Genomic DNA, 27,461 nt, shown 5'->3' with positions numbered 1-27,461 from the left:
AACACATGATTTTACAGAACTCCTCCAGTGCTGCTGATGGAGCTGCAGAGTCACAGTTTCTCATTATAAATTAATACTGAACAGCATTATTCTGTAATGGCTCTTCTGGAGTGTGAAATAATAATATATTAACTATATATTTACACAAATATATTTACAGGAGCACAGCGGCCATCCACCACCTTAAAAGCTCCACAGATCCACAGCAAATAAACATTAACCAAACTCTGAATCAGAAAAGTGAAAAGTGTAAACAGATACTGATTTATTTCGGTTTTATACTGTCTAGTCCACCTTAAAACGTGAATCAGTTCATTCAAACTGCTTAGTTCTGTTAAGTTTCAGATAAATGCTGCTGCTTTTGTCACCCAATCAGACGAACAGTGCTTTATTTAAGGTTTGTATTAAATAAGCACACAGCAACCAATTAGCTCACAGTTTCAGTGAAAATCCTGTTTACAGTTAAAAAATGTAGTAAAGTTAGTTAGATACTTACTGTTTATAAACGCTTTAACCTAAATTGTTTTTAGGGAATAAAGTTTTAATCTTTAAAAAAAATGTAATCTTTAAAAAATTAAAGTCATAATATTATGAGGATAAGTCGTAACATTACGAGATTGATGTAATAATAATACGAGATTAAAGGTTAACGTTGTTCCTCTATATGTGTTTTATAATGTGTTTTATAAGATGCACTGATTTACATACTGAAGGTGAATAAAGAAAACACCACAGAGACTGCAACTGCAAATTAAAGGTTGTTATTTCTTGCAGTGTGACATACATTAACCTCTGTGTTTCTCTAAACAGCTTTCTTCTAAAATCGGATAGATCTTTACACAATGCCATTTAAGAAAACGTAACAGAAAACAAGAAAAAACTCCTAACAAAATGTAGCACTTTTATATAAGTACGTATTTACAGAATGTACAGAACTTCACACACAATGGAAAAACACGATAGCCACGTCTGCTAGCATGAGTTCACTGATAGTATATCAATAAACACTCAACAGCTGGAGAAACCAAGACGAATATTTAACATGAAACAAAACCAAAGGCTTTAGCTTATCTAAAATACTGTAAATGTGGTAAAAATAGGTCCTCAATTGGTCAAAGAGCAAAAATGAAGCAAAAATAATAAATGAAACAAAGCCTAAGCCTAAGTTCTCGGCTAAAAGGTTTTTCACTGAATATTTTCTACAGTTTCTCTGCAGCAGATCCACAACCAAGACAACACAGTTCCTCCCTTCACTGAATTAAACTCCTCTAAACAAAAAGGGAACACGTATTTATTACAGTTTTACTCTTTTACTCTTTTACTTTTATTACAGTTTTTAGTCTGTTACACCTCAGGGATATAAAGCTGCACAGTTAGGAATCAGAAACCACTGTGAATCACGTTCACCTGCTTTGGGAAGACACACCCCCAAAAACAAAAAAAGTCCTACAGAGAGTCTTCTGATTAAACTGTCAGACTCTATGAAGATGACACCAAAACTGGCAGGTCCACCACTGGCGCCCTGTTCTCCTCACAGGAGACCTTATTCTCACTGAAACATTATCCAGCATGGCCGGTCTGGGGAGGTACCCAGAATGCTGTTAGATACAGAGATGAACGCCTCAGAGCCAGTGTTGGACCTCATGTTGGTGCAGTAGGACGATGCCCGGCTTCATGTGGTCAAGAGTGTGCAGGCAGTTCTTGGATAATAAAGGCTTGATCCTGAATCCAGTTCAGAACCTCTGGGATTTTATATCTACATGGGTTGGACAATGAAATGAAACACCTGTCATTTTAATTTGGGGTGGTTTCATGGCTAAATTGAATCTTCATTAATTGCACATTGTACCAGTAAGAGCAGAGTGTGAAGGTTCAATTAGCAGGGTAAGAGCACAGCTTTGCTCAAAATATTGCAATGCACACAACATTATGGGTGAGTTCAAAAGAGGACAAATTGTTGGTGCACATCTTGCTGGCGCATCTGTGACCAAGACAGCAAGTCTTTGTGATGCATCAAGAGCCACGGTCTCCAGGGTAATGTCAGCATACCACCAAGAAGGACCAACCACATCCAACAGGATTAACTGTGGACCCAAGAGGAAGCTGTCTGAAAAGAATGTTCGGGTGCTAACCCAGATTGTACGTTATTGTCACGATAGAATTTAATGTGCACCTTAACTCTCCTGTTTCCACCAGAACTGTCTGTCCGGACAATAAATTATTGTGGTCTAAAACCAGGTGTTTCAGTTTCATTGTCCAAACCTTGTAAGTACATCTAATGCTGCTGAGTCGATGATGCTCACTGAGACCCTGATCCAGGTCTGGGAGAACATCACCTAAAACACCATCCGCCGTCTCATCAATGTTTTACTTTAGACATTTACGTTCATGAGTTATTTTGTTTTCAACTAATTAACTACACACATTATATCAGTGAAGGTTTTCAGCTTAAATGTTTCTTCATCCACAATCTACGCTGTGTCCCTTCATTTTTGGAGCAGTGCAGATCACTGTCTGATTACAGAGGATGAAATGATGCTTTCTTTCTTAAAAAAATAACTTTTAAGCTGATTTCCAGTTAAAAACTGTTCCATTCCTCCACGATTTACGGAAGATTCCACGTCATCTTTAAAAACTTCTGCTTCATTAAATAGGTTAAAACCTAAAAAGTGGTGGTGGATGCTGTTATTCAGACGTCTGAAGATTTTATTGCCTTTTATTGGACGCTGCTCCCACAGGACGTTTCCCACAGGAGGCTGCTCCCACAGGATGCCTCCAAAAGGTCCAATCCAGCAGTGACATTAAGGTGTTTAAGAACTCCAGCAGCACTGCTGTATCTGATCCACTCACTGTACCAGCACAACACACACACCCCCACCATGAGTGAACTTTTCAAACACTGGAGAAAAATGGAAATCACCTTGAAATGTTTGACCTTTTCATTGAACTTAACATAATTTCAATTCATCAGGTGAACATGAAGAAACACTTCATTTTGAGAGCCAGCAGTAGATTATCGATCAGCACGCGTTCAGGTAAAGGTTGTGCTGATGTTTATTCTTAGATACACCTTTAGATCAATGTGGTTACAGTTCGGATTAGTTTTACGGTTTAGATTTATAGCAGAAGAATTTATGACCTTAAACATAGTTATATTTAACATGTTTTTAGTTTAGTAAGGTCATAAATTTATTGTCTTTAGGGCCCGTCTGTACAGATCCGGATATTTAGTTGTGTCTGCAAACACACGAAAACTGCAATTTAGGTCTTTAAAAACTCTTAAAACTCTTTCCAGAGCTTTTAGTAGAGGTGGACAATACTGGAAATTTTGGTATCAATCCAATACCAAGTATTGCTGATATCGACAACAATGCTCCATGCAGCGAGTAGTCAGAGAGTAGTCTTTGATGAATCCACGTGTGCAGCAGTCAGTGCGTGTGGGAGAGAAAAAAAACATAAGTATCGATTGGTAGCGCCGATATCGATATTATCAATATTTTGATTGATCCTCCCACCTCTGGCTTTCAGAAAACGCTCTTCAGGATGAAGATTTTGGGAAACTGCGCTGCTGGTGGAGCTGTACAGTTCTTTAAAAGTGCTGACGTCACACAGGGAGTCTTTTCATGTCAGTTTTAGTTTACATAGCTTAGCTTCAGAAAGAGCCCTGATATTTTTATTAAAATTGTAAATCGGATCGCGCTGTTTAAAATGTTCTATGAGTATTTTCATAGTTCTATCTAAAATGTTGTGAACTGTAGAGGCATTTGAAATTCTTGAAATGCCCGCTGTACAAAAACCATACAGAGTATTGTTCCTATGATCCAGCAATGGTGGAGTGGTTGTAAATTAAAAGCAAGAGTATTAGCGTTTTTAAAATATGAGAATAGATAATAATAAGAAAATTATTTCCAAGTTCTCTTCTTTTGCGTGTGTTTTGATGTTATTTGGTAGGAGGTTTGAATTGCAGCGTTTTTATTGGTATTGCATGTGTTCTGTGTGCACGGAGATCTTTTGAAAATAACATTAATAAAAACCTACATTTTTAAAAACCTCCGGAATCGTGTACATTCCGTTTGAGGTACAGAATGAACACCGACTCTCAAAATAAAGTGTAAAATAAGCAGACGGGTGTAATGAAATCTTTGACTGCAAAAATGCTGACCTGCTGCAGACGAGCTCAGGGATTTCTGGCTGTAGAAACTTGGCTTGTTCAGGTGAACACAGATAAATAATTTATGATCTTCAGTAAATCCTTATTAAAACTCAGGGATGATGTGGTCCCACAGAAACTAACCACCAACGTATAACCCCGCCCCCCCACCACAGATCAGCATAAAAATCTGTATATAAATTTATCACAATCAGTCCAACCGCGATACTCCACTAGACAAATCAGGGGTTAGCATATAAAAAACAAACAAACAAACAAACGAGCTGATAGAGAAACAGCTGCAGTCTTTTGGATCAAATCTACAGGGTTTGCTTCAGTTCAGAGACGTGTTTTCAGCTGTGTTGTTGAGTCTGGGCAAAATTTCCGGCATCTTCCTCCCATCATATTTACGTCCACAAAAAAAAAACAAAAAAACAAAAAAAAACACGGCACTCCAGTCTGAATATCAGTGACCAGGATACGAGGTATTCACTTTGAAGGACTGTGTGAATCTGTCCGTTAATATATCCACATTCTGTAGAGGCATGTCTTCTTCCACACCACAGTCATTTAATTATCAGTGTGTGTGTGTGCGTGTGTGTGTTTAACGGATACACTGATACATGGCTCCCCTCAATATACAAGAATGCATAAGTGTGTGTGCAGTCAGTCGCTTCTTCAACCCCACATTTGAAGTCTTGTGTGTGTGTGTGTGTGTATATGTGTGTGTGTTGAGAGTTAACAGCCGGCTGTTCCGATGCCCTCCCTCCGCCCCTGTTTCTTGAGGAGCTGGATGCGGTTGTGGCAGTAGAATTTGATGGCTCTCCAGTCTCGCTGGTTGGTGACCAGCAGGGGGCAGTGCTGGAGGCATCGCTCACAGTCCGCCTTCGCCGGCACTCGCAGCTCCAGGATGTTGCGCTTGAGGTGCGTCTCCACGGCAACGCGCTCCGCCTCGGACCACGGCCGCTTCAGCACCCCGCGCTTTCCTTAAAGATAACACAATACAACAAATGACAAAACTGATCTGATCTGATCTACAGGTTCAGTGTGACGTGCAAAAACTTTACTCAAAAACCCTTAAATAAAATCCAATCCAGTGTAATCAATCTCCCTCATTAGTCGTAACTTAATGAGTTAATAAAGTTAATCCAGCTGTGTGTAATATAGTCTTAGTAAAAATACAGCTGTTCTGTGAAGACCTCAGCAGTTTGTTAGAGAACATTAGTGAACAAACAGCATCATGAATCAGAGATAAAGTTGTGGAGAAGAAGTTTAAAGCAGGGTAAGGTAATAAAAACATCTCCCAAGCTTTAATCATCCCAAACAGCTCTGTTCTTTAATCCATCATCCAAAAATGAAGGAAAAAGTTATTCTACAACTGTTTCTACAAACCTACCAAGACATGAACCAAACCTCCACCCAAACTGACAGATCCAGCAAGGAGAGCACTGATCAGAGAAGCAGCCGAGAGACCCATGATCACTCTGGAGGAGCTGCAGAGATCCACAGCTCAGGTGGATCAGGAGAATCTGTTCACAGGACAACTATAAGTCCTGCTCTCCACAAATCTGATCTTTATAGAAGTGTGGAAGAAGAAAAGCATTGTTGAAAGAAAGATGTAAGAAGTGATGTTTGCAGTTTGTAGCTACAAGTCATGTAGGAACACAGTAAACATGTGGAAGAAGTGGGGATGGTGTGTTCAGGGTGATGAGCTATGTTACTTTTCCAACACACAGCATTTTGTATTTAGGCCAAAAAGTTTAACTTTGGTCTGATCAGAAAACAGAACTGCTGTGGGGATTCTTTTCTTCAGCAGGGACAGATTTAGGAAGCTGGTCAGAGTTGATGGATGGAACACGGATGGAGATAAATAAATACAGAACAATCCTGGAAGAAGAAAAGCTGATGGAGGCTGTAAAAGACTTGAGACCTTCCAGCAAGATGATGACCCTAAACATACAGCTAAACAGAGCTCCAGTGGAATGATTTAGATCAGAGAATATTCATGTGTTAGAATGATCCAGTTAAAGTCCTAAAGACCTAAATCCCATTGATCTTCTGTAGAGAGACATGAAAACTGCTGTTCACAGACGCTCTCCATCCAACCTGACTGATCTTCAGCTGTTTTATAAAGAAGAACAGAGAAAAAATCTCAGTCTCGTAGAAACAAACCCCAAAACACCTGCAGCTGTAACTGCAGTGAAAGGAGGCTCTAGTAAGTATTTATATAGGGTGGCTGAATACTATTGCACGTCATACATTAAAGAGAAGGACATTTTGAAAACCATGTAACATTTTCATTCCACTTCACAATTTCTTTGTGTTGGTTGATGTTCTGTAGTAAGTGAACTTCGGTGCAGCTACTGTTCAGATTAGTTTAGATTTACGCAGCAACAGTTCAAAGAAACCTGACAGATGCATTTTACTACGTTTGTGGCTAATTTGTAAATACGAGAGTGGGTACTCTGTGATGTGCATCCTAATAAATTCACAGAGAACATGGGAGAAGCTTATTAAGAAGAGGAAGGTGAGAACAATTATCAGGACATCATGAAATCTAAACGCAAAGGACAGGATAGTGAGAGCATGATGGAAAACAATAAAACACTGTTTACATCCTGTAACACTAGCTTCAGCTCCGAGCGCCGCCATTACTGTACTGATAATAGCATAGACATATATATATACATAGACGCCGCATAGTGTAGCAGCCAGTTGCCAAGAATAATGGTGGCGCTCGGAGCTGAAGCTAGTGTTGTATGGGATGTAAACAGTGGTTTTAAATAAGCTTCTTCTGCACCTTTTAAGTTATTAATGCCTCGTTTTAAATGTCAGGGCTCTCTGGATTCTAGTAAGGAGGTGTGGAGCTACTTTGAGCTGGATAACGGTGAAAAAAGTGATTTATCAGGGTAAATTATGCTCCGTATCACCCAGTCTGAAGGGTGTTTGGACAAACTGTTAAATTTCTGGATCTCTGAAAGCTGTGGGAGAACGGAGGTGTGCTATTCATCAAAGGTAATATATATATATATAAAATGTTTCTTCTCATATGTCTATATATATATATATATATATATATATATATATATATATATATATATATATATATATATATATATATATATATTTTATCAAGCACACACAGTTAAAAAGTAATAAATTACTCATAGTTAAAATAACCTAAAAAACCACATTTAGATGAACAGGTTTGATTCAGCGGTTCAATGTTACCTGATTTGATCTGTGCTGCTCTTCTCTTGTGACCGGCGGAGGGGGAGGGTGTAGTGGGCAAGACGTGAGGGTTAAAGCTCTTTTTGGGACGCGGCCCTCGTCCGTTCACTCCCGCCTTCTTCCCTCCATCCACTTTCTCCTTACTTTTCTCTCCCTCCACCTCCGACTCCTCTGAAAACGAGTCCCCGGAGTTCCCCGACATCACTGAGAGACAAAAACACCAGTTACCCTGGATCCTCACACACACACACTTTCACACACCGAAGTTTCTCAGGGGGACGTCTGAGAAAAATATTTCACACTTCTACTCAGTGATAAAACTCCTGCATCCGGACTGCAAAAAAACAGGAGGACCAGTGAGTTTTTAGGTTTTCTCGGTCACATGACATCATGTTCAGTAACTCCTTCATTTCCACTCACTGTTGTGTTTTTAACGTGGATCTCCATGGCAACGGACAAATAGCTATTTTATTAAACGCAAGCAGATGAAACTCAGAGACGTGTGCCCAGCCGTGCCAAATTTACCGGAGGAACACGGAGTTCAGAGAAAAACAGTAGATAATTCAGCCGGCTGAGGTAAATTTATAACAAAATTTGCACTGCTGAGGTAAACGTGTATATAAAGTAGCGCTGCTGAGTATATTCACAAATAGAACAGCACTGCTGGTAAATTGTGTGTTGTTGGTCTTTCATTTTTTTAGCTTTAAAAAACTAAAACAACATATATTTAATTTATTTCATTTAGTTAACAGTGAAAAAATGTATCCAGTACTCAAAGTATATTAGAGGAAAAAAAAACCTGCTTAAATATAGAATTGTAATACATTTTATTGACTTGCTTTTGCATAGTACTGCAGATCATTAGTCCTTTCATTCTGTTGAAGAAATGTGTTAACAGCTAAGTGTGCATCAGATTAATTGTTCAGAAGAATTTTGAAGATTCAGAATTTAAGAAAAACTAGTGAAAGTGTTTTTAAGTACCGTATTTTTCGGGCTATAAGGCGCACTTAAAATACTTATTTTTTCCCAAAAATCGTCATTGCGCCTTATAATGCAGTGCGCCTTGTGTATGGATTTTGCTTGTGTTTACTGACCTCGATTTTATGTGGTACACGGCGCTCTGTTGTGCAGAATTCCTCACCCACGCCAGAAAAAGATCCCCCTCTTGGGCTAGCGCGCGGTTACCTTTGACTGCCGTACTGCCTCTCGGCTGTGGCTCAGGGTAGCTAGTTTCCACTGTAGCTCCGTGGCCAGAACAAGGTGCCGGTAAACTTTCCTTTCCACCCGTTCTGGGGTAATAGCACAAACTGTTTCTTTTTAGCGCCCACTTCTAAGTAAAGTTAACCTCTTAACACGCGCTGGCCCACCGGCGGGCCAGAAATATTTAATATTTCATAACTGGCTGTGTTTCTGAATAGTTATGAACAGTTACAGGTTCAATATAGACATCCAATATACCATTTTAAAGCTTAGAATCTCTGCTTTTGAGCTATTTAGCCTATTTAGCGGAATATCCTTTCAGAAAATAAACATTTAGGGCGAAATATGCCTTGGTTATGATTTTAATAATTCATAACTCTCATATTTGCGTTTATCGTTCGTCCATATTTCATCGAATGCGGTCATGTCATACACCATTCGAACCGTCTGGCTCTCCGGATTCCAGAACTGTGCTTTTACTGTAGGATGTATGTTTCATGAATTAAAGCTGCGTCAGAGCGCATGTTTCCAGTAATAAAAGGCTCTCTTTTTGTCCTTGGGTAACCTCCGGTCACTGCCGCCACCCCCCGAACACACACCCGCGCTCAGCCACAGGTCCTACCTTCAAAACGCGTCCAGACTAAAGAGAATCCATCAATCCAGTCTCCTGTAATCCACAGTTATATCCAAACAGCGCTGGAAATCACTTCATCCAGAAATGAAACTTATCCAATCTTTATCTCTGTTTTAAAACCGTTTTATTCACCGAATTCGGCACAACACGCTATTATAGTCAGAAGCCTCGCGGAGTAATGCGGTACTTGCTGTGCTTCAACATAATATTATGGTCTGTCGGAGCGTTGCGGCTACCGTTGTCAGGAGCGTCGCGGAGTAATACGCACTTGCTGTGCTTCAACATAATATTATGGTCTGTCGGAGCGTTGCGGCTACCGTTGTCAGGAGCGTCGCGGAGTAATACGTACTTGCTGTGCTTCAACATAATATTATGGTCTGTCGGAGCGTTGCGGCTACCGTTGTCAGGAGCGTCGCGGAGTAATACGTACTTGCTGTGCTTCAACATAATATTTTGGTCTGTCGGAGCGTTGCGGCTACCGTTGTCAGGAGCGTCGCGGAGTAATACGTACTTGCTGTGCTTCAACATAATATTATGGTCTGTCGGAGCGTTGCGGCTACCGTTGTCAGGAGCGTCGCGGAGTAATACGTACTTGCTGTGCTTCAACATAATATTATGGTCTGTCGGAGCGTTGCGGCTACCGTTGTCAAGAGCGTCGCGGAGTAATACGTACTTGCTATGCTTCAACATAATATTATGGTCTGTCGGAGCGTTGCGGCTAAGTTTCATTTAGTGCGCCTTATAATCCAGTGCGCCTTGTGTATGGACTAACACTAAAAATAGACCGTTCACTCATCGTGCGCCTTATAATACAGTGCGCCTTATAGTCCGAAAAATACGGTAGATGTTTCCCCAGTTAACCACTGAACCACTGAAGACCAGAAACATTCTGAGAGACCTGATCACAGGATCGTTAGAAGGGCAAATAAAATCCCCTATTTAACCATCGCTGAAGATTATTGACAAAAAAAAAAAAAAGCCCAGTGGATTGTGCAGAACTTCAGTATGGCTCTCCTGGATGTGGATCAGTCATGCCCTGGACTGTGAAACACTTGGTGTTATATCAGTGATATATCAATATCAGTGATTGATCAGCATTAATCAGACTCCAGGATCTCCATCTCCAGGATCTGGGCTGCAGTGTGAGCTGTGCTGATGTGGAGATGTTAGAGCGCTCCCTAGTGTCCATTCCCTCATTGTGTACACAGACGTGCACACAGTGAGGCTGGACTACAGTAAAAAGCTTTTTCTAATAAATAAACAGAAAGATTGAAGCTTCTGAGAACAGGAGAAATTAACCCCGTGTGGCCCAGAAACACAACTCCAACACGACTTCACTTAAGCCTAGACTCCATTCACAGCATTCCTGCTCAGCTCAGTTAAAGAAACGGAAGCTGGAGAAACTCGACACAAACTCCTGCTGAAACTCTAAATCAGTCTCTGTACTGCTGAATAACTGAACAATCACCAAACCAAACAGTTACATCAGCAGTAATCCTAGATTCCCCACTAGTAAATACAGCATTAATACTACTATATTGTCAGCACTATAAGGTTACTATAAGGTTTAATTTTCCCAAAAATCATCAGTGCGTCTTGTAATCCAGTGATCCTCATGTATGAATTCTACCAGTCAGGTATTAAGGAGCAGTAAAGTCACTCTGCTGAAGTACAGAGTTATACAGGAGTTTTAGTAGCTAACCGTGCTAAGCGCTAGCTCTTTTATTGTTCAGAGGTGAGTGTATTGGACTGTAGCCTGCATGTTTACTGTGTTAAAACAAGCTACTTTGGATAAACCTCTAGCTGATAGTGCCCTGGGTTACTGGAACACTCAGGTTTAGGCCTGTTGCAGTAACTAGGTTATCGACTTATCATACATACATTTTTATTGCAATAATTGGGCGACGTCGATAACAGCCGCGTCATTCTGCATTGATTCGTTTATATGAGAGAGCGAGTCCCACTGCTCTCACGCCGGATCTGTCAGAAAGCGACATCTATAGGTTAGGAACTGAGTGCACGAAGAGCTTATGCAGCAGGGACAGTGAGCAGTGACGGTCCCGCTACACACTCACATGCGCACGCACGCGCAGACAGTTACATAAAAAAATACATTTATAGCAAAAGCTATGGGCTGCTGAGCTATCTGTGTGTCTTCGATCATATGGACTAAGCTAATGTGTGTTTTACAGCATAAATACATATATGGTCAGAAAAAGGAATCTGCAAGTGCCCGTGTGTTCAGAGTTTTTAAAAAATAATTAATGTAAATTACTTTAATCTATTTGTTGTTACTTAATCTATTTTTTGAATAAATGTCTGTTTAATATGTAGTGCAGTTTTTTAGAACTTTATTTGTTTTAGTTATTTAAGATATTAAAATAATCCAGTGCATCTTGTAGTCCGTAAAACACTCTACATGTTCCTCTCAGAAATACAACACTATATTTTGAAGGTCTTATTAGTGTGCAAAATATATGCTAGCAACAGGTTTTGTATGATCATGAAAAACCTGGAAAGGTCTGTTAAGATTTTAACAGTAATATTCTGGTAAAACAGGGAAACAGAAAGTGGTCAGACTCTATAAACAGCTCTGGGCATGTAGGAGACATGTTGGTTGGACCCCATGTTTCTCCATCCCATTGGCTGTAGATAGTTCTTGGCTCCCAGTCGCTTTGCTACAAGGTTCATACAAATTTTAACCAATAAATTTCCATGATTTTTCATTACACTTTTTTTAATGCCATCAAGGACGATTTTTAAAACATCACTGAAGACATGGACAGTAAAAGCAAAAATTAACTAAAACTATATTTGAAATTTATTATACTACGTCTAAAACGAATCTGACACACAATCTTAAATAATAAAATGTGTATCAGATCCTGAGAGCTCCACTGTTTAGGGCTAAATTACTGAATTAACACAAAGATTTGTAGACCAAATGTTCATGACTTTTCCAAAACGTTCTGGCTATTTTTATTTTTACAAAACCTACCCAGGCCTGGAAATTGCTATTTTTAAATTCCATGCCTTTTCCAGGTTTTGCATGACCGCACAAACCCTGTTGCTAGTGTCTTTCTGCAGTTCACACTACACAACTGAGTGAGTGCAACTGCAACTGGGCACCAAAAACAATAGATTATACAAGCAAATGCATGTGTGTACCAAGGGATGTCCAAATCTCTGGGTCTTAAGAATCTGCATGATTTTTATTGGAGACTATTTTTATCCATATTGTTCCCCCATAATTTGCTTGCATATGTTCCTGTGGATGATTAGAAGGTGGTACTTTAAGGTTTTAGTTTAAGTTTGGGTGGTAAAAAATATATCTAACAAAATATAGAACTTTTGCATTGTACTGTGTTATACTCCACATAAACAATGCTCAGCCTTCTTTAGTAGATTATTCAGCACAGACACAAAGATTCAGAAACAATTAACTGTGCTAAATTTCTACGTTAATTTTCAGATTTGAGTTTTATCTGTGCAGACTGTGCATTTATAGACAAAGGAGTAACCAACATTAAAACCACAGAGATGTGAGAGTCTATTGGTGAAAAACAAGCAACTGTGAAGCTGAGAAAAAATCAATCAGAATCATTAGAGCACAAATACTGACCATAGCTAGAACAAGGGTTAGGAATGTACTGAAGAAGAAAGTCGTCACTGGTGTACTAAATAACAGGTTACACAGCAGCTGATGACAGAAACTTTATTAGTATCTGTATCTGTAAAGAAAGACCCTAAAACAGCCCTTATGTATTTTGTCGCTGCTTGACTCACCGTCCAACTCCAGACAGATGTGTTGGAGGCTCATGCCTCTGAAGAGCACGCCGTCTCTCTCCCCGTACAGCACCACCCGGCTCACTCTGCCCATCAGCGCCGGGTCCTGGCCTATCCTGGTGCAGCTCTGGGTCACGTGGTACTCCTTCTGGAGGAACTCCTCCAGGCGTTTGGCGGCAACTCCCTGGGGCTTCTCCCCTTCCTCCAGCATCAGGAGCTGGGTCAAGATGGCCACCTGCCGGCGGGCGCGGGGCGCCGTCAGCGCCGTGGGGTTCTTCGCTCCACTGGAGCGCGCCAGGCCCCGCAAAAGGTCTGTGCCACGTAAGGGGGTGGCAGGGGAGTGGAAGGGACGGGAGAAGACGTAGGGACTCTGGGGGTCCACGCCCACGTCCGCAGAGGTTTTCAGCAGCAGGTCCAGGCAGGCTTCTGAATGTGGCGGGAGGATCAGCGGCTGAACTCGCCCGCGCTTCCCCAGAACACCCACACGGGGGCGGTGGCACAGCACCTGCCGCTCAAAAGGAGAGAGCGTGCCCTCTAGAGGCGAGTGGGAGGAGTTAGAGGAGTTACCGCTGCCGGAGGAGGAGGATGAAGGTGAGGGGGTGACCCGGCTGCGGTAGTCCTGCACGGTCAGCTTGGCCACCTCACACTCGCGGTGCCGGTTGTAGAGGATCAGGAGCGCCAGGCTGGAGTGGCACAGCAGCCGCCAGGCCTCGGCCGAGCTGCCGGCGCGAGAGAGCGATAGGAAGGAGGAGTGCTGCTGCCGTCGCAAATACAGAACCAGCGTGGAGAGAGAGGACAGCAGCGGGGGCATGTGAGAGCGGGGAGAACTGGAGGAAAGAGAGTGAGTGAGAGAGAGATGTTTAATAAAATATATTATACAAAATTCTTATACAAATAATTCACATTTCTATAAAAAAAAAAACATTTCTATAAAATTGTGTCAAAAACACAAACACCACAAACAATAGTTATACATTAAGAACTGGTTATCTTTAATGTGCAGACTGTGCTGAGAGGTGTCAAGTCTTCTATTTACAGCCAGCATATTTTTTCCAGAGTTTGTTTAGAGGTGTCCCAAATTAGTTGGTGATTGGCCGATCACGTTGAAACCATCTCTAGACTACCGCTTTAACAAACACTGGATTCAGAGAAAGGATTTTGGTCACAGTGTTAAGTCCACTGTCTGTTAGAACTGTTTTCCTGGGCAAATAAGACAATTTTATAGCATAGTGATACATTTCCTTATCATATCGACAACATGCTTTAATAAGAATATCAGGATTATCCTGTTTAACTGAATGATGTGCAGCATTACATTTATATAAATCACTGTACAATGCATGAAAAACGATTTTTAAATATGGTTTTAGGAATCTGCCACTGCTGATGCATTTTGTATGTGTATGTCTCTAGATATTGTGATATAATATTTTTACCATATCGTCCAGCCTTTTCAGTTTGTGATAATATAAATGCATATATTATAATATCATACATATATAATATCGACTGAAATTGAAAAACAGTGACAATGGGCAATTTTTTTAGATTTTAACCAATACAGATATATTTTCATACAAGATATAAGAGGAGACAACATCACACGGACAAGACCTGAAACTGTTTCAGATCAGAATTACAGAAAATTAAAAAATGAAATTCAAACTACAATTTTTATTTACTTAATTTATTAATTTTATTTAAGCACTTTCAAGGCATTTTTTCCAAAAGCAAACTGTATTTTGTGTGTTTCTTGTTTTAGGATACTTGAAGTGAAACAATATATATAAATAAATATATTAAATAGTGTAATAATTTAAATTCCCTTTCAGTTGATGATATAAAAGGCTGCTAGAATTATTAGGCTACTCTAATATACAGGATTTGGAACTGAATGATTAAAGTGCCTGTATAAAATCTGGAAGAGTCTTTTTGTTATTGCCCTCTGGGACGAAAGTTCAGAGAAAAAATATCATTTTTCATATCCCCCAACTCTAGGCGATTTTAATTTTGTCTTAATTTAAAACTAACAAAGCAAATATTAAGACAACAAACATGTCTTTGCTCATCAGCTGCACCTGATTAAAGTGATAATAATATTGGAATTTCATGGTTTTCTGCATAAAGGCATCATAAAATGTGATCTGATCATCATCTAAATCAAGTGTATTGACAAATATAATCTGCCTAAAATAATAACAAAAATGTTTAATTAAGAACCACCATAAAAACCTCATAGTGCTAGTGGGAAAAGTATGTAAACTTGTGTTAATGGTGAGTCTAGTTTGGAGGTGTGAATTAAAGCTAATTTAACTAATAAAAAGTCATATTTGAGTTTACTGTGCACAAGATGGATACATGTATGTGGGCCATGCCTCACCAAAAAGAGTTTTTAAAGCATCTACAATAAAAAATGTTGATTTACATTAAGCTGAAAAGGGTTACAAAGTGATTTCATAGACCTTAGAATTCACTAATTTACACTACAGCAAAAAATCTACAAATAGAGACAATTTGAGACTATAGTTACTCTGCCAAGATGTGGTCACCAGGTAAAAATTACCCCAAGCGCACAACGGAGACTCATCTATTGAGGTAAAAAAACAACCCTGAGTGACAGACGAAGATCTGAAGGTGTCAGTGGTACAGACTAACATCTGTGTTCATGAGTCTACAGTGTGTTAAATCTGGAACAAGCAGGGTGTCTATGGCAGGACTCTTTAAAGGAATCTTATGTTTACTAACAGAACATCCATGTACTTATGAAGTTCAAGAAAGATCACAATGACACTTCCCAATGTTACTGGATAAATGCTTTTTGACGAGAATAAATAAAGAGTAAACTATTGTTGCTCTACATCTGGCATAAAAAAGGCATTGCACATCACCAGCCGTAAAGCATGGTGGAGGGAGCATCAGGATTTGCACATGATTTGCTGCATTAGGGTCGGATGCAACAGGACAATGGCCCAAAACACCAGAGTTCACAATAGACAAAATGGCTTAAAACAAAATCTGCTCTTTGGAATGGCCAATCAGAGCCCTGAACGATGTGCATGTGTTACCAGCAACAACAGGAAGTGCTTTGTTGACGTTATTGCTGTGAAGGGGGATTACTTTCTCCACTGACACTTTAATTGTTAAATGAGTGTATTTACACTCATAAGACCTGCAACATTATAATTTTTTGTGTTGTTATTTTAGTCACATTATATTTGTCAATACTTTGATCAAGGTCAGATCACATTTTATGAAAAATGTATGCTTTAGGGTTCACATACGCTTACATACATTTTTTTTAGCAAAATAGTACTAAAATAGGTACCTGTCTGTCTCTCCATTCTTTTCATCTCCACTGTCATTGTCTCTCGATTCGTTCATCTCCTCGTCCTCCTCCTCCTCCTCCTCCTCTTCCTCCACCTTGTCCTTCTCATCTCGCCCTGGAGTCGGAGGAGGCTCCTCCTTCGCCTTCTCCAGCTCCTCCTGCTTCCTCTGCTGCTCCTCCTGCTTCTCCTTCTTGGGCCGGCGCCCCCTCCTGGCGGGAGGAGTGACGCTGGGCGTTACGGGCGGGGCTTTGATGGGGGGCGTGGAGGCGGACACTGTGGTTTTCCTGGGCGGGGTGGCGAGGGCGGGTGGAGGTTTTTTGGAGGTGGAGGAGGTGGTGTTGTTGGTGGTGGAGGTGGGAGAGAGGGACAGGGAGAAGGACACAGCTCCGGAATTGGAGGCGGACTGTGAATCCCGCTCTCGGGAGAACAGCGAGGGACCAGGAGCGGCGGAGGAGGAGGTGGAGGGCTGCAGGGGGGAGGTGAAGGAGTGTGAGCCGGAGCCGGCGGGGTGTGTGGCGGTGGAGGTTTGTGAGGAGCGTAGGTGCGCTAGCTCCATGGCGGCGCGGATTTCTGGCTGCTGGTCGTGGTGTTTCTCCAGGTGTCGGGCGAGGGAGCGGAAGTTCCGGCCGCAGTATGGACAGTGCTGCCGCCTGCTCACCGTGCCGCCGGTGCCACGCCCGATGTTTATGTTAATGTTGTTGTTTATGTTCGTGGTGGGAGGAGCCAGTGGTGTCTGGAAAGGAGATGAAGAAGGGGCGGAGCGAGCAAAAGAAAGGGGGCGGGGCTGAACTCTCTGGGCCTTTTTCTTGGAGGCGGGGGCCGTCTTCCTTTTCTTTCGCCGTTGCATCATTCGGCCTCTCAGGTCTTCCAGCTCTTCTTCGTCGTCGTCATCGTCGTCTTCTTCCTCCTCCTCATCTTCCTCGCGGTCTGAGTCGCTAGCCTCGGAGTGAGAGAGCGGAGAAGAGGAGGGAGAGAGAGACCAGGAAGGAGTGAGGTAGTCTGAGACGGTGAGAGAGAGAGGAAGAGGACCTGCCTCCTCCTCCTGCAGACAGACAGAGAAAAAATATTTATATTTACATTTTAATATTTATTAATTAAAGAGTCACAATCATCATCAATAAACAATTACAAAAACAATTTATTCCAGAGGTGAGTCAGACTGCAGAATATAAAATGCATATACTGAAACCAGAAACAATAAATTATAAATTTAGATTGATTTGAGTCATATTCACTGAGCTACACATACAGAAGTAGTGTGTAACACGTAGAAATTTGTTGAGGTTCCTAATTTTCCTCCTATGAGAATCCATCCCATAATAACTCCAATATTCTGCAGATTGTGGGTTATGTATCTGATTATGGTTTAGTATCTGCCGTGTCTTAAAGACTCAAAGCTTTTAAAGCTGATTAAGTCTGTAGAACTGATCTAAGTTTACCTTTTTGATGTTGTTGTCTGGATTGAAGCCGCAGTCGAAGCCGCGCGGCGATACGGAGCGATGGAAACCCTGAATCCACCAGAAGAAAGAAAAGTAATTTTTTTAACACCAGAATAACAGAGTTCCCTTTTATTTACAGTCGAATTCAGAAACCGTCGGTTACCATGGCGTTCTCCCCCCAGTCCGTCAGGCTGTAATCCACCGTTATTTCCTCTCCTTTGGCAATGTCTCGAATCGCTATGACGACCAGCCTCACCTGGCTCCCACAATGCACCTCTCTGATCCTGCAGTTCGGTGGGGGGTGGAAGAGCACAGGCCCGCGGACCCCACTCGCCCCCTCCTCCCCCAGCTCCGATACACTGCAACACACACACACACACACACACACACACAGTGGCCAAAAACCCATCAGTCATAAACACACACATCACATTCCTCTAAACAGAACAGAACAGCTAGAACTAGATACCAGGAATTCCACACACACACACACACACACACAAACACACACACACACAAAAACACACACACACAAACACAAACACAACCACACACACACAAACACCTGCACCGAATTTGTCTCACTTTTTTTAATAAGCTTAAAATAATCAAATAAAATCAAATAAAAAGTGTGCTTCTGTAAATCTGCTTCACACACACAGAACCAACCGTGACAAACAAAACGCAAAACTGTATAAAAACAAACAAAAAAAAAAACATTTATAATTTTAGAATAATAGTAAAGACTTTTAAATCAGATCAATTACTTAAACAATGTACATTTAAATATCGCAAACATTCAAAAGCGCTTTAACATGTGATGAGATGAGGTATTTCTGTAACATTAAAATGCTTTAAAAAGGTTTAATATTTATCGATTTTCAATCATTTTCTTTTAAATTTATCCCAAACTTATTCTATAAATTAATTTGTTTAGAACCTCAGTCTAGTACATGAATATTTTAATAATTTCCTGAATGATTGTGCAGTTAAGTCCTAGCAGAATAATGTTTTGAGTATTGTTTAATTTGCTTTCTTTATTTAACATATTTTCTTCATTGTAGATTAATATTAAAGACATGAAAACAATTAAGGAACACATATGGAATTACCTATTAAACAGTAAAAAAAAGTGTTTGGGAGATCTGTCCTCAAAGACTGATGCTACTAATCTAAAATCTTAAAAAAGAGAACACAGATTCTGGTTTGTTGAACACTTTTTGTAAAACACTAAATAATTCAGCATGTGTTCCTGTATAGCTTTAATATAGTTCTCAGTATTAAATTTACAATGTAAAAAATCACAAAAATGAAAAAAACACACTAAATGAGAAGAGGTGTGTCCACATTTTTGACTGGTACCGTATCTGACTGGTTAATAGTATATAATTTATTATACATATATAAAACAAACCTGCAGCTCATGATACACAGAGTCAAACTCCAGAATGAGTATTATAGTTTTACAGAGCTACAGTGTGTGTGTGTGTGTGTGTTTTGTATACCACAGCTGGGTGGGGTCAGCGAGGTAGTACGGGCTGCCGGGTGGAGGGAGACGGTCCTCTGCTCCGTCCGGATACTGCCCATCACCTGACCCACAATAAAACCAGATATAATCATGATATAAATGCATTTATCATAAATAAAAAAAAAACATCAGTTCCTTTAATCCTAAGTTTTTTCAGGTTCAGTAACCAATTCAATGAACTGAGCACGTTAGTGTCACAGTACAGACTGAATAATTTAATAAATCATTACGGAATAATTAGAGTAGATGCAGAATAATTGAGAAAAGTTGAAATCTTTACTTCAAGTATTTACTGACAAATTCATACTGCTTAATTAACAGTACCAACAGAACTGTTACCTGTAGAACTTTAAAAATCCTAGTGGGCACTGATTAAATTACACTGATTGCTGAATAAATCGTAGTTATTGAATAATTCATACAGAATAAATTGTGATGCATAATAAATAATTGATACCTGAATCATTTATATTGGTAATGAAAAAGTTTCTAATAAATAATTATCAACTGTTATGAGTGAAGAATTCAGTGATGATACAGGATTTACCATTTAATAAACTGTGATATACTGAAATACTGTAAACAAGAAATTTAGCAACTTTCTAAAATTAATATTTAGAAACTAATTTTAGGAACTAAATCTGAGTAAAATATTTTACAGCACTGCTATTTAGTGGGAGGGGTTTAAACACAACAAATGAACAAACTGACTAAAGGACAGTGGGGAAAAGTTAGGGCTGGACCCGAATATTCGGGTATTCGGATATTCGTTCGTTGAGTAGGTATTCGGTTTTTAATTTTGGTATTCGGATATTCGTTTTTTTTCTCCTTTCCAGAGTTCCACCTCACTCTAACCACTTCTGTTCTCGCGGGTCCCGTCAGAATATCTTGCGCGCGGGACAGAACTGAACTGTTATTGGCTGGAGCGGGAGTTTAATCCAGACGATGCGGGAGCAAATTAATAAATAGTTAAGAAAACTGTAATAATTGTAAAAAAAAAACCTAAAGAAAACTCTCAACGCGCAGGATGGACCGACACACACACGCACACACCGATGGTGTTTGGACTGGGGTAAGGAACGGGACCGCAATATTCAGCGCTGCTGTTTTAATAAATATATAAGTAAATTTGAAGCATTAAATGTAGTTTATTTAATTTATATTAGGAACGTGGGGTGGGAGCGGTAGAAATGTGTATGTGGCGGGCGGGCGCGGGATTAAAAGAAGCAATTTTTTTGCGGCGCGGTAACGAGACAGAAACGCGGGAGCGTGGAAGAGTGGGTTTAAAAATCAGTCTCGCGCAGACCTCTATTATACATGATAAAAAAAAATGCAGGCTCTTCGAAACTGATTTATATAATAAAACGTAAGGGGTAATGTGGCAACAGTAGGGGCTAAATCGGTTACAAAAGCCTGGCCTACAAAAATGATGTCTGAACGAATTTCCTCTTATCTAATATAATTTAAAATGGTTTAAAAATATAAAATAATTTCTAAGCAAACGAAATATTTAATATTGAGCTTATAGCCCAAGTGCAAAAATACAAAATCAGTAATACGGCTATGCCCTCCTTAAACCGAAAGTATAATAACGTCATTAACAATGACTTTTCTCTACTCTAATATAATTTAACATGGTTTAAAAATATAAAATAATTTCTAAACAAACGAAATATTTAATATTGAGCTTATAGCCCTAGTGCAAAAATACAAAATCTGTAATATGCCCTGCACAATCCTTTAACCGAAATAGACCAAGTACAGTTTACAATGACTGTCCTCTAATATAATCAACAATGTTTAAGAATATAAAATACTTCCTGAACAAACGTTTTTTTTGTTTGTTTTTTTAAGCAAATAGCCTAAGTGTGAAAACACAAACAGCAATTTACTGGGCTGGTTTGCGCAGCGGAGAAACCGTGCAGCAGCAGCCTCGATGTGGGGCAGCAGAAATTCCGGGATGAAAACACAAAGAAATCTGTGCTAAAAACACAGAAAAAATATGGGGTGAAAACACAAAAATCCGGGATAAAAACACCAAAAATCCGGGGTGAATATGTCTGGTCGGTCAGAGCAAATTGAACATTTTTCAGTGGATTAAAGGGGCCGTGATTTGCTTTTTTTTTTTTTTTACCTCTTTTTTTAAAAACGAATATTCGAATATTTGCTTCGAATCAGTGCCGAATATCCGGAGCTCAAAAAACGCTATTCGGGCCAGCCCTAGGAAAAGTCTACTAAAAGTGCTACGACTTTTTCTGTAAATAAACAAATAATTAAAAATCTGATCTGTGTTTAGGAGAATTAATTCAGTAGTGAAAAACAGTAAAATTGCAAAACTTCAATATATCAATATTTCCTTTCATCCTAACTATTATTATTATATAGCATTATAATTATATTATTTTAATAATAATTTATAATAGTTACAGAATAATTTATATTAGACTGAAAAAACAGTAGACACGGTCAGTGTAACAATGTAAGTTCAGTTTTTTGACTATTTGGTGCTAAATTTTAAATTAGCAAGTTGAGTGTCATAACTGCATTTTGTCCATGTGGCATAGTAATGAAATGGGTTTTCAATTTTTAGTCTTTTTCAAACAGAATGTCAAATAAATTTTCTGATTTTTCCATTTTTGTACCTTGCAACATAAATCTGATGGTATAATCTAACTTTCTTATGATACAAAATAAAATAATGGACAAAATAATAAAAATAAAGAACATATATATATTTTCCTGAAATTCCAATTGTGATGGGGGGGAAATGAAAAAGTAAAAATAGAAAAAAAATTATAAAAACTTGTTTATTCTACAGTGTACTAAATGTAAAATATAATGACTTTTAAATGTTTGTATTTAGCCTTAAACAGACTTGTGTGGGTCAGTATATTTGGTGCTAAATTTTTAATTAGAAAATTGGGAGTAGAACAATAGGTTTTCATCAGTTTTATTATTTTTGACTCTTTGAATTTCAGAAAAAAATGAAAAATTATTGTTGGGTACAGAAAACTTTCAAATTGGAAAAATGTATGTAAACCAATTTCTTTACTATATCCAACGGGGGGAAAAAATGTTTAATTTCAAAATATCACTGATAAACACAGGAAGTTATGTCAGGATATGGTTGAAGGTAAAACCCCTCTGAGCCACAAACACAAGATCACGGGGTCACATCTGCTTTCAAAATTCAGAGCTATAAAACATCGAGAAAATAAACCCCTGCCTCAGTGCATCTGACCCACTCATTAAATCATTATTACACTGCTTTATATCAATCACACAAACATCAGTCTGCTGCTTCTACATGCATCTGAGAGCATTAATAAACCATTCCTTCACCAAAGGTGGGCAATATACACTGGGGGTTCTGTATTGTGTATTTCCTATTTTTAATGTTTTGCCTGATTCTTTGTCCTGTGACCATGTTTCTGTAAAGCTGCTTTGCGCCAATACCAGTTGTGAAAAGCGCTATATAAATACATTTGGTTTGATTTGATACGATATTAGCACCCTAAAAACTGTTTTTATAATTTTACTGGTTTTTGTTTAAGTAAAATGAACATTGTTGCTTTATTCTATAAACTACTGACAACATTTCTCCCAAATACCAAATATAATAATCTTTTAGAAATAAATAAGTTAGAGAATTTATTAACAGAAAATACGAAATATCATAACAATAATAATAATGAAAAAGATGCAGAGCTGCATTCAGACCTATTTTTTTTTTATTTAAAGTTTTCATTTGTCTTGGCATGCTCTCCTCTACCAGTCTTACACACTGCTTTTGGGAAACCTTATGCCGCTCATGTAACAACACATTCAAGCAGTTTAGTTTTGTTTATTTGATGGCTTGTGACTGTCCATCTTCCTCTAGATTACATTTAAGAGATTTTCAATGGGGTTCAGGTCTCGAGACTGACCATCAACTTATTCAAATGTCAGTCAGCAATCACAGGATGACATCAAGTGACCTATAAAAATAATGGTAAACAGCAGCTGGAGTGAAGTGCAGGGAAAGAACAGTTGAAAACTAAAGGCTTATATAAAAGGAAGAACAAAGTCTTTCTTCATCAATGAGAAGCAAAGATAAGCCGGAAGACCATAAGAATTGGACCATAGAGGACCGGAGTAAGGTCATCATCTCTGATGAGTCCAATTTGTTTAACTTTGCCAACACCTGGAAGTCTAATAGATATATAATAGTTCCAGCAAAGCTAGAATCGGGCAGATTCATCTTTGTGAAGGATGCATGAATCAAGCCACATATATGATTATGCTGGAAGAAAACTTGCTTCCTTCTGTGTGCTCCATGCTTCAAAGGTCAATCAATGTGTGGATGAAGGACCACCAGATTAAGACCCCAAAATGGCCAGCACAATCTCCAGACCTGAACCCCATTGAAAACCTCTGGAATATAATCAAGAGGAAGATGGATGATCACAAGCCATCAAACCAAGCTGAACTGCTTGAATTTTTGCACCAAAAGCAAAGGCATAAAGTTATCCAAAAGCAGTGTGTAAGACTGGTGGAGGAGAACATGATGCCAAGATGCATAAAAACTGTGATTAAAAACCAGGGTTATTCCACCAAATATAGATTTTTTTAACTCTTAATACTTAAGCATTGTTTCAAAAATAAATATGAACTGCATCTTTTTTCTTATTTTAATGCTATGAATTATAATACTTATACTTGGAAATTGGGAGAAACGTTGTCAGTAGTTTATAAAATAAAACAACAATGTTCAATTTACTTACACATAAACTACAAATAGTAAAGTCAGAAAAAATGATCATTTTAAAGTAGTCGCTGTAAATAAACAAAAAAAATTCCAAAAAAGCTTTTGGTCGGATTTATAAACGTCATACGTGGTTTTGTAGTTAAGTCTGTGTTTTTAGGTATTTTCGATGCTTTTGGCTACTGGAAGCTAGTGTTTTGGACATTCTCACACCAGCTAGTCAGCTAATGCTATATACACAAACTTTGAGGAACGTGTACATATATACGCCAAAAACAAAGCATTTGGGAATTTGTATTAACTATAGAAATTACAAGAACAAATTTACAGTTTTCTGATATCAGATTTTCTTTTATCATATCATGATAAGTTTTGTTAGCTTACAAACAGTACAACAAAAAAGACTCAGTACTTAAGGGATAAAGATCAGCTGTACATTTTATTGTAAAGAGTGTAATCTGTGTTTTATACTCTTGATACAGGAAGAAACAATGTATAAATGAGGATATATATATATATATATATATATATATATATATATATATATATATAGTGGATTAACAGTGTATGGTACCTGGACTGTAGCTGTGCTCAGACATACTCTCCTCTTCATCTTCAGTCACATACGCCCGATCACACACCTTCACCGGCGTCCCCTTCCTCTTCCTCCCACACACACGTCTGCAAGACAACCTACAGCAATGTTACCATCAAACACAGCATAGTTACTATTACTGCACCCAACACAACACCAAACTCATCACACTGATCCAGAGCCGGTTAACTGACACCAGTTTTAATATTAATAATTCACACATCAGCTCTAAAATAACAACTATTAATAATATCAGATCTATTAATCCATTATAAAATATATTTAATGTAATTTTCTCAAGTGTTACTATTGATTTAAATATAATTTTACTCTCTATCTATAATTACAATCCAGTTACAGATATGTACAAATACTTTTTACTGGTAGGAATTTTTATTCCCAGATATCTACACTGTAATTCTGACTAAAGAAAAGTGAAAAGGTCCGCATATCCATAAATTAACTATAGCTAGTACAGATCATGATTTAAGATATATCTAATGCAGATCTGACTAGTAGAAATGTGCATTTAGGTTATGTAGTACTAGTTTCAGATCTCTATAATGTGAGTTCAGACATATACAATAATAACATTTCTGATCTAGTTAAGATATCTGGAAGTACTATTTTTACTAGTAAAATGTCATTGTAGATTAATTGGAGGGGTGTGACTCACAGGGCTTCTTACGATAAAATATAATCACAATACATTGCCCAAGAGAATGATGATATCAGGATACTGTAATTCTGCAATACTGCGATATATCGCAAGTCAATTATCTACGATACGTTACAGCATCTCTTACATGTTTCTCTGGACGCTTGAAAGTGGAAATGTTTTTATAAAATGTTTTTATACACTGTGCTGAGCACACTTATCATGCAAACAGCTGCTCTCTGATTGGATAGACGCATTGTGTTAGACGGATTTATTTGCATAATGCTTTATGGGACCGACACGTCAAGTTCGGGGGATGCAATGCGACGAAATATTGAGTCCCACTAAAAATGAATAAGATACATCGAGATGAAACTGTGTAAAATTGTAACATTAGCATGCAGAAGCAGCAGCAGAGATGTATTATATAATATATCACATATAGTTACGCCCAACAATGTGATTGGCTGAGAGGTACTCTATGAGTGCCGTCATCAGCTGGTAATGTCTGTGACCGAAGTTTTCCATATACGTATATTACTCCGCCACATACAGGTAACCTAGCAACCATGCAGCGCTTACAAACCAAACAGTGCAGCTACAAACAGAGCAGCAATGGAACTATTTTAACTGCCGGAGTGTTTATAAGCAAACAGATTATATTTTCTCCTCAAAATCTTTCAATAAACAATGAAACTGAGTTATAATCACAATAATACACTAATGTGTATTATTGGCACTACTGTGCTGATCTACAATCTGCAACAAAGCAGTGCCAATATTACATGTTATAGTACAAACCAGACAAGAACCAGAACACGCCTCCTCCAGTACATGTGAAGTCAAACTCCGCCTCATTTCCTACTGTCCCTAATGTAGCAATACAGAGGAAAGCACAGCGACCCGGCTCTGATACACCAGCTAACAGATGCCTGTACTCTCTGACCAGATTACCAGACCTACAGATAACGCGATAAAACCGAGCGGTGAGCGGAGTGGATCAGTACAGCCATACAGGAGCTCGAAGTCCAGGCCGGCTTTAGCCTCCTAACCCCCGGCTGCAGCCCATTCAGCCCCCCGCTCCCCACTCCCGGAGGCCCGGACCCCGCAGTGGCGGGGAACCGCGGGCTGCTCCCGGCTCTACACTCGGGTATAATAACCCCGCGGAGACCCCCGGTACTCCCCCGTTCCTCTCCCCGGGCTGAGCGCGGAGGTACAGCGGGCGGAGCTGCAGCCCCGCGGCGTGCAGAGTAAACACAGCGGTGGACCGGACTCAGGCCTGCGGGCTCGGCTCCAGGCCCAGGCCCGGTCCGCGCGGCTCGGTACTGACCCCCGGGACGGCGCGGGCTTGCTGCCGTCTCCATCGCTGTCGAGGGTCGGGGGCTCTCGGTAGTCGAAAGGCGACCGCACGTTCTCCGCCATTACGGCTCTCCTACGGACCAGCGATGCCCGACTCATCAATGAATCACTCGCCTGTGTCGACTCATTGAATCGATTCTTCCCAACGCACCGCTCAATGGGATTTCTCATTTTCTGCAAATAAATGCTCTAAATGACAATATTTTTATTTGGAATTGGGAAGAAATGTTGTCCGTAGTTTATAGAATAAAACAACAATGTTCATTTTATTAAAAAATATACCTATAAATAGCTAAATCAAACTAATGGTCTTTTATTTTTTTCCAGATCTGTGTATATTTCTCAAATTATGATTAATTACAAAATTGTTGTCTTTAAAAGGCTATAAACACTACCATATCATTATTATGTCAGTGACATTTAATGGTGTTTTATGAACACTCATTTCTTAAAACCAATTTTGGCAGCTTCATTATATTTAATAATTTAGTCCCACTTTTAAGTTTCAAAACATTATTTAAAATAAAGAGGCTAATTAATGCATATTTTGACCACTTTTGCAGTTTTGGGTGTTTTGTGAAAGTGATTTTATTAAAAATAAATTCATGTATTTATTTATGAGCCAGTTTTATCCGGGTTTAGGTAAAGTCACTCTGTCTGATCTCTTGAGTGATCCGGAGTCTGGAGCGCTGCTTCGCTGAACCGACCAGTCAAAGGAATCGGTTCCCTGAAATAAACTGAGCTTCACCTCGCAACTGCTGGGGACTCCGGAGCGCGTGCGCATGATGAGCTTCACTGCGCATGCGCAGCA

At 39.3% G+C, this 27,461-nt stretch overlaps 1 protein-coding gene across 2 annotated transcripts; it reads right to left on the bottom strand.

Moving 5' to 3' along the window:
- Positions 1-745: 745 nt before the first annotated feature.
- On the bottom strand, positions 746-26,748 carry LOC103031478 (uncharacterized). Of its 2 annotated transcripts, none has more exons than XM_049472413.1 (9): positions 26,622-26,748; positions 24,613-24,719; positions 19,272-19,356; positions 17,930-18,125; positions 17,767-17,835; positions 16,327-17,369; positions 13,002-13,828; positions 7,382-7,585; positions 746-5,136 (listed from the first exon to the last, which is right to left on the bottom strand). In XM_049472413.1, exons 1-9 carry the CDS (start codon positions 26,711-26,713, stop codon positions 4,889-4,891), a joined length of 2,871 nt encoding a protein of 956 aa, XP_049328370.1. In that variant the 5' UTR covers positions 26,714-26,748; the 3' UTR covers positions 746-4,888. The 2 variants fall into 2 exon arrangements, with proteins under 2 accessions (XP_049328370.1, XP_022542226.2); XM_022686505.2 differs by having other exon boundaries at positions 24,613-24,731; positions 26,622-26,744.
- Positions 26,749-27,461: the final 713 nt, after the last annotated feature.

This window comes from Astyanax mexicanus, chromosome 25 (genome assembly GCF_023375975.1).
Source record: "Astyanax mexicanus isolate ESR-SI-001 chromosome 25, AstMex3_surface, whole genome shotgun sequence".
Taxonomy (NCBI): Eukaryota; Metazoa; Chordata; class Actinopteri; order Characiformes; family Acestrorhamphidae; genus Astyanax; species Astyanax mexicanus.
This window is presented reverse-complemented; position numbering and strand designations above follow the sequence as displayed.

Excerpts from the sequence above, each read along its gene's own strand:
- LOC103031478 (XM_022686505.2), bottom strand. The coding sequence starts at position 26,713 with ATGGCGGAGAACGTGCGGTCGCCTTTCGACTACCGAGAGCCCCCGACC. Across the intron at positions 19,357-24,612 it reads TGAGCACAGCTACAGTCCAG|GTGATGGGCAGTATCCGGAC; the intron begins GTACCATACACT and ends ATTGTGGGTCAG. Across the intron at positions 17,836-17,929 it reads ACTGGGGGGAGAACGCCATG|GGTTTCCATCGCTCCGTATC; the intron begins GTAACCGACGGT and ends TGGTGGATTCAG.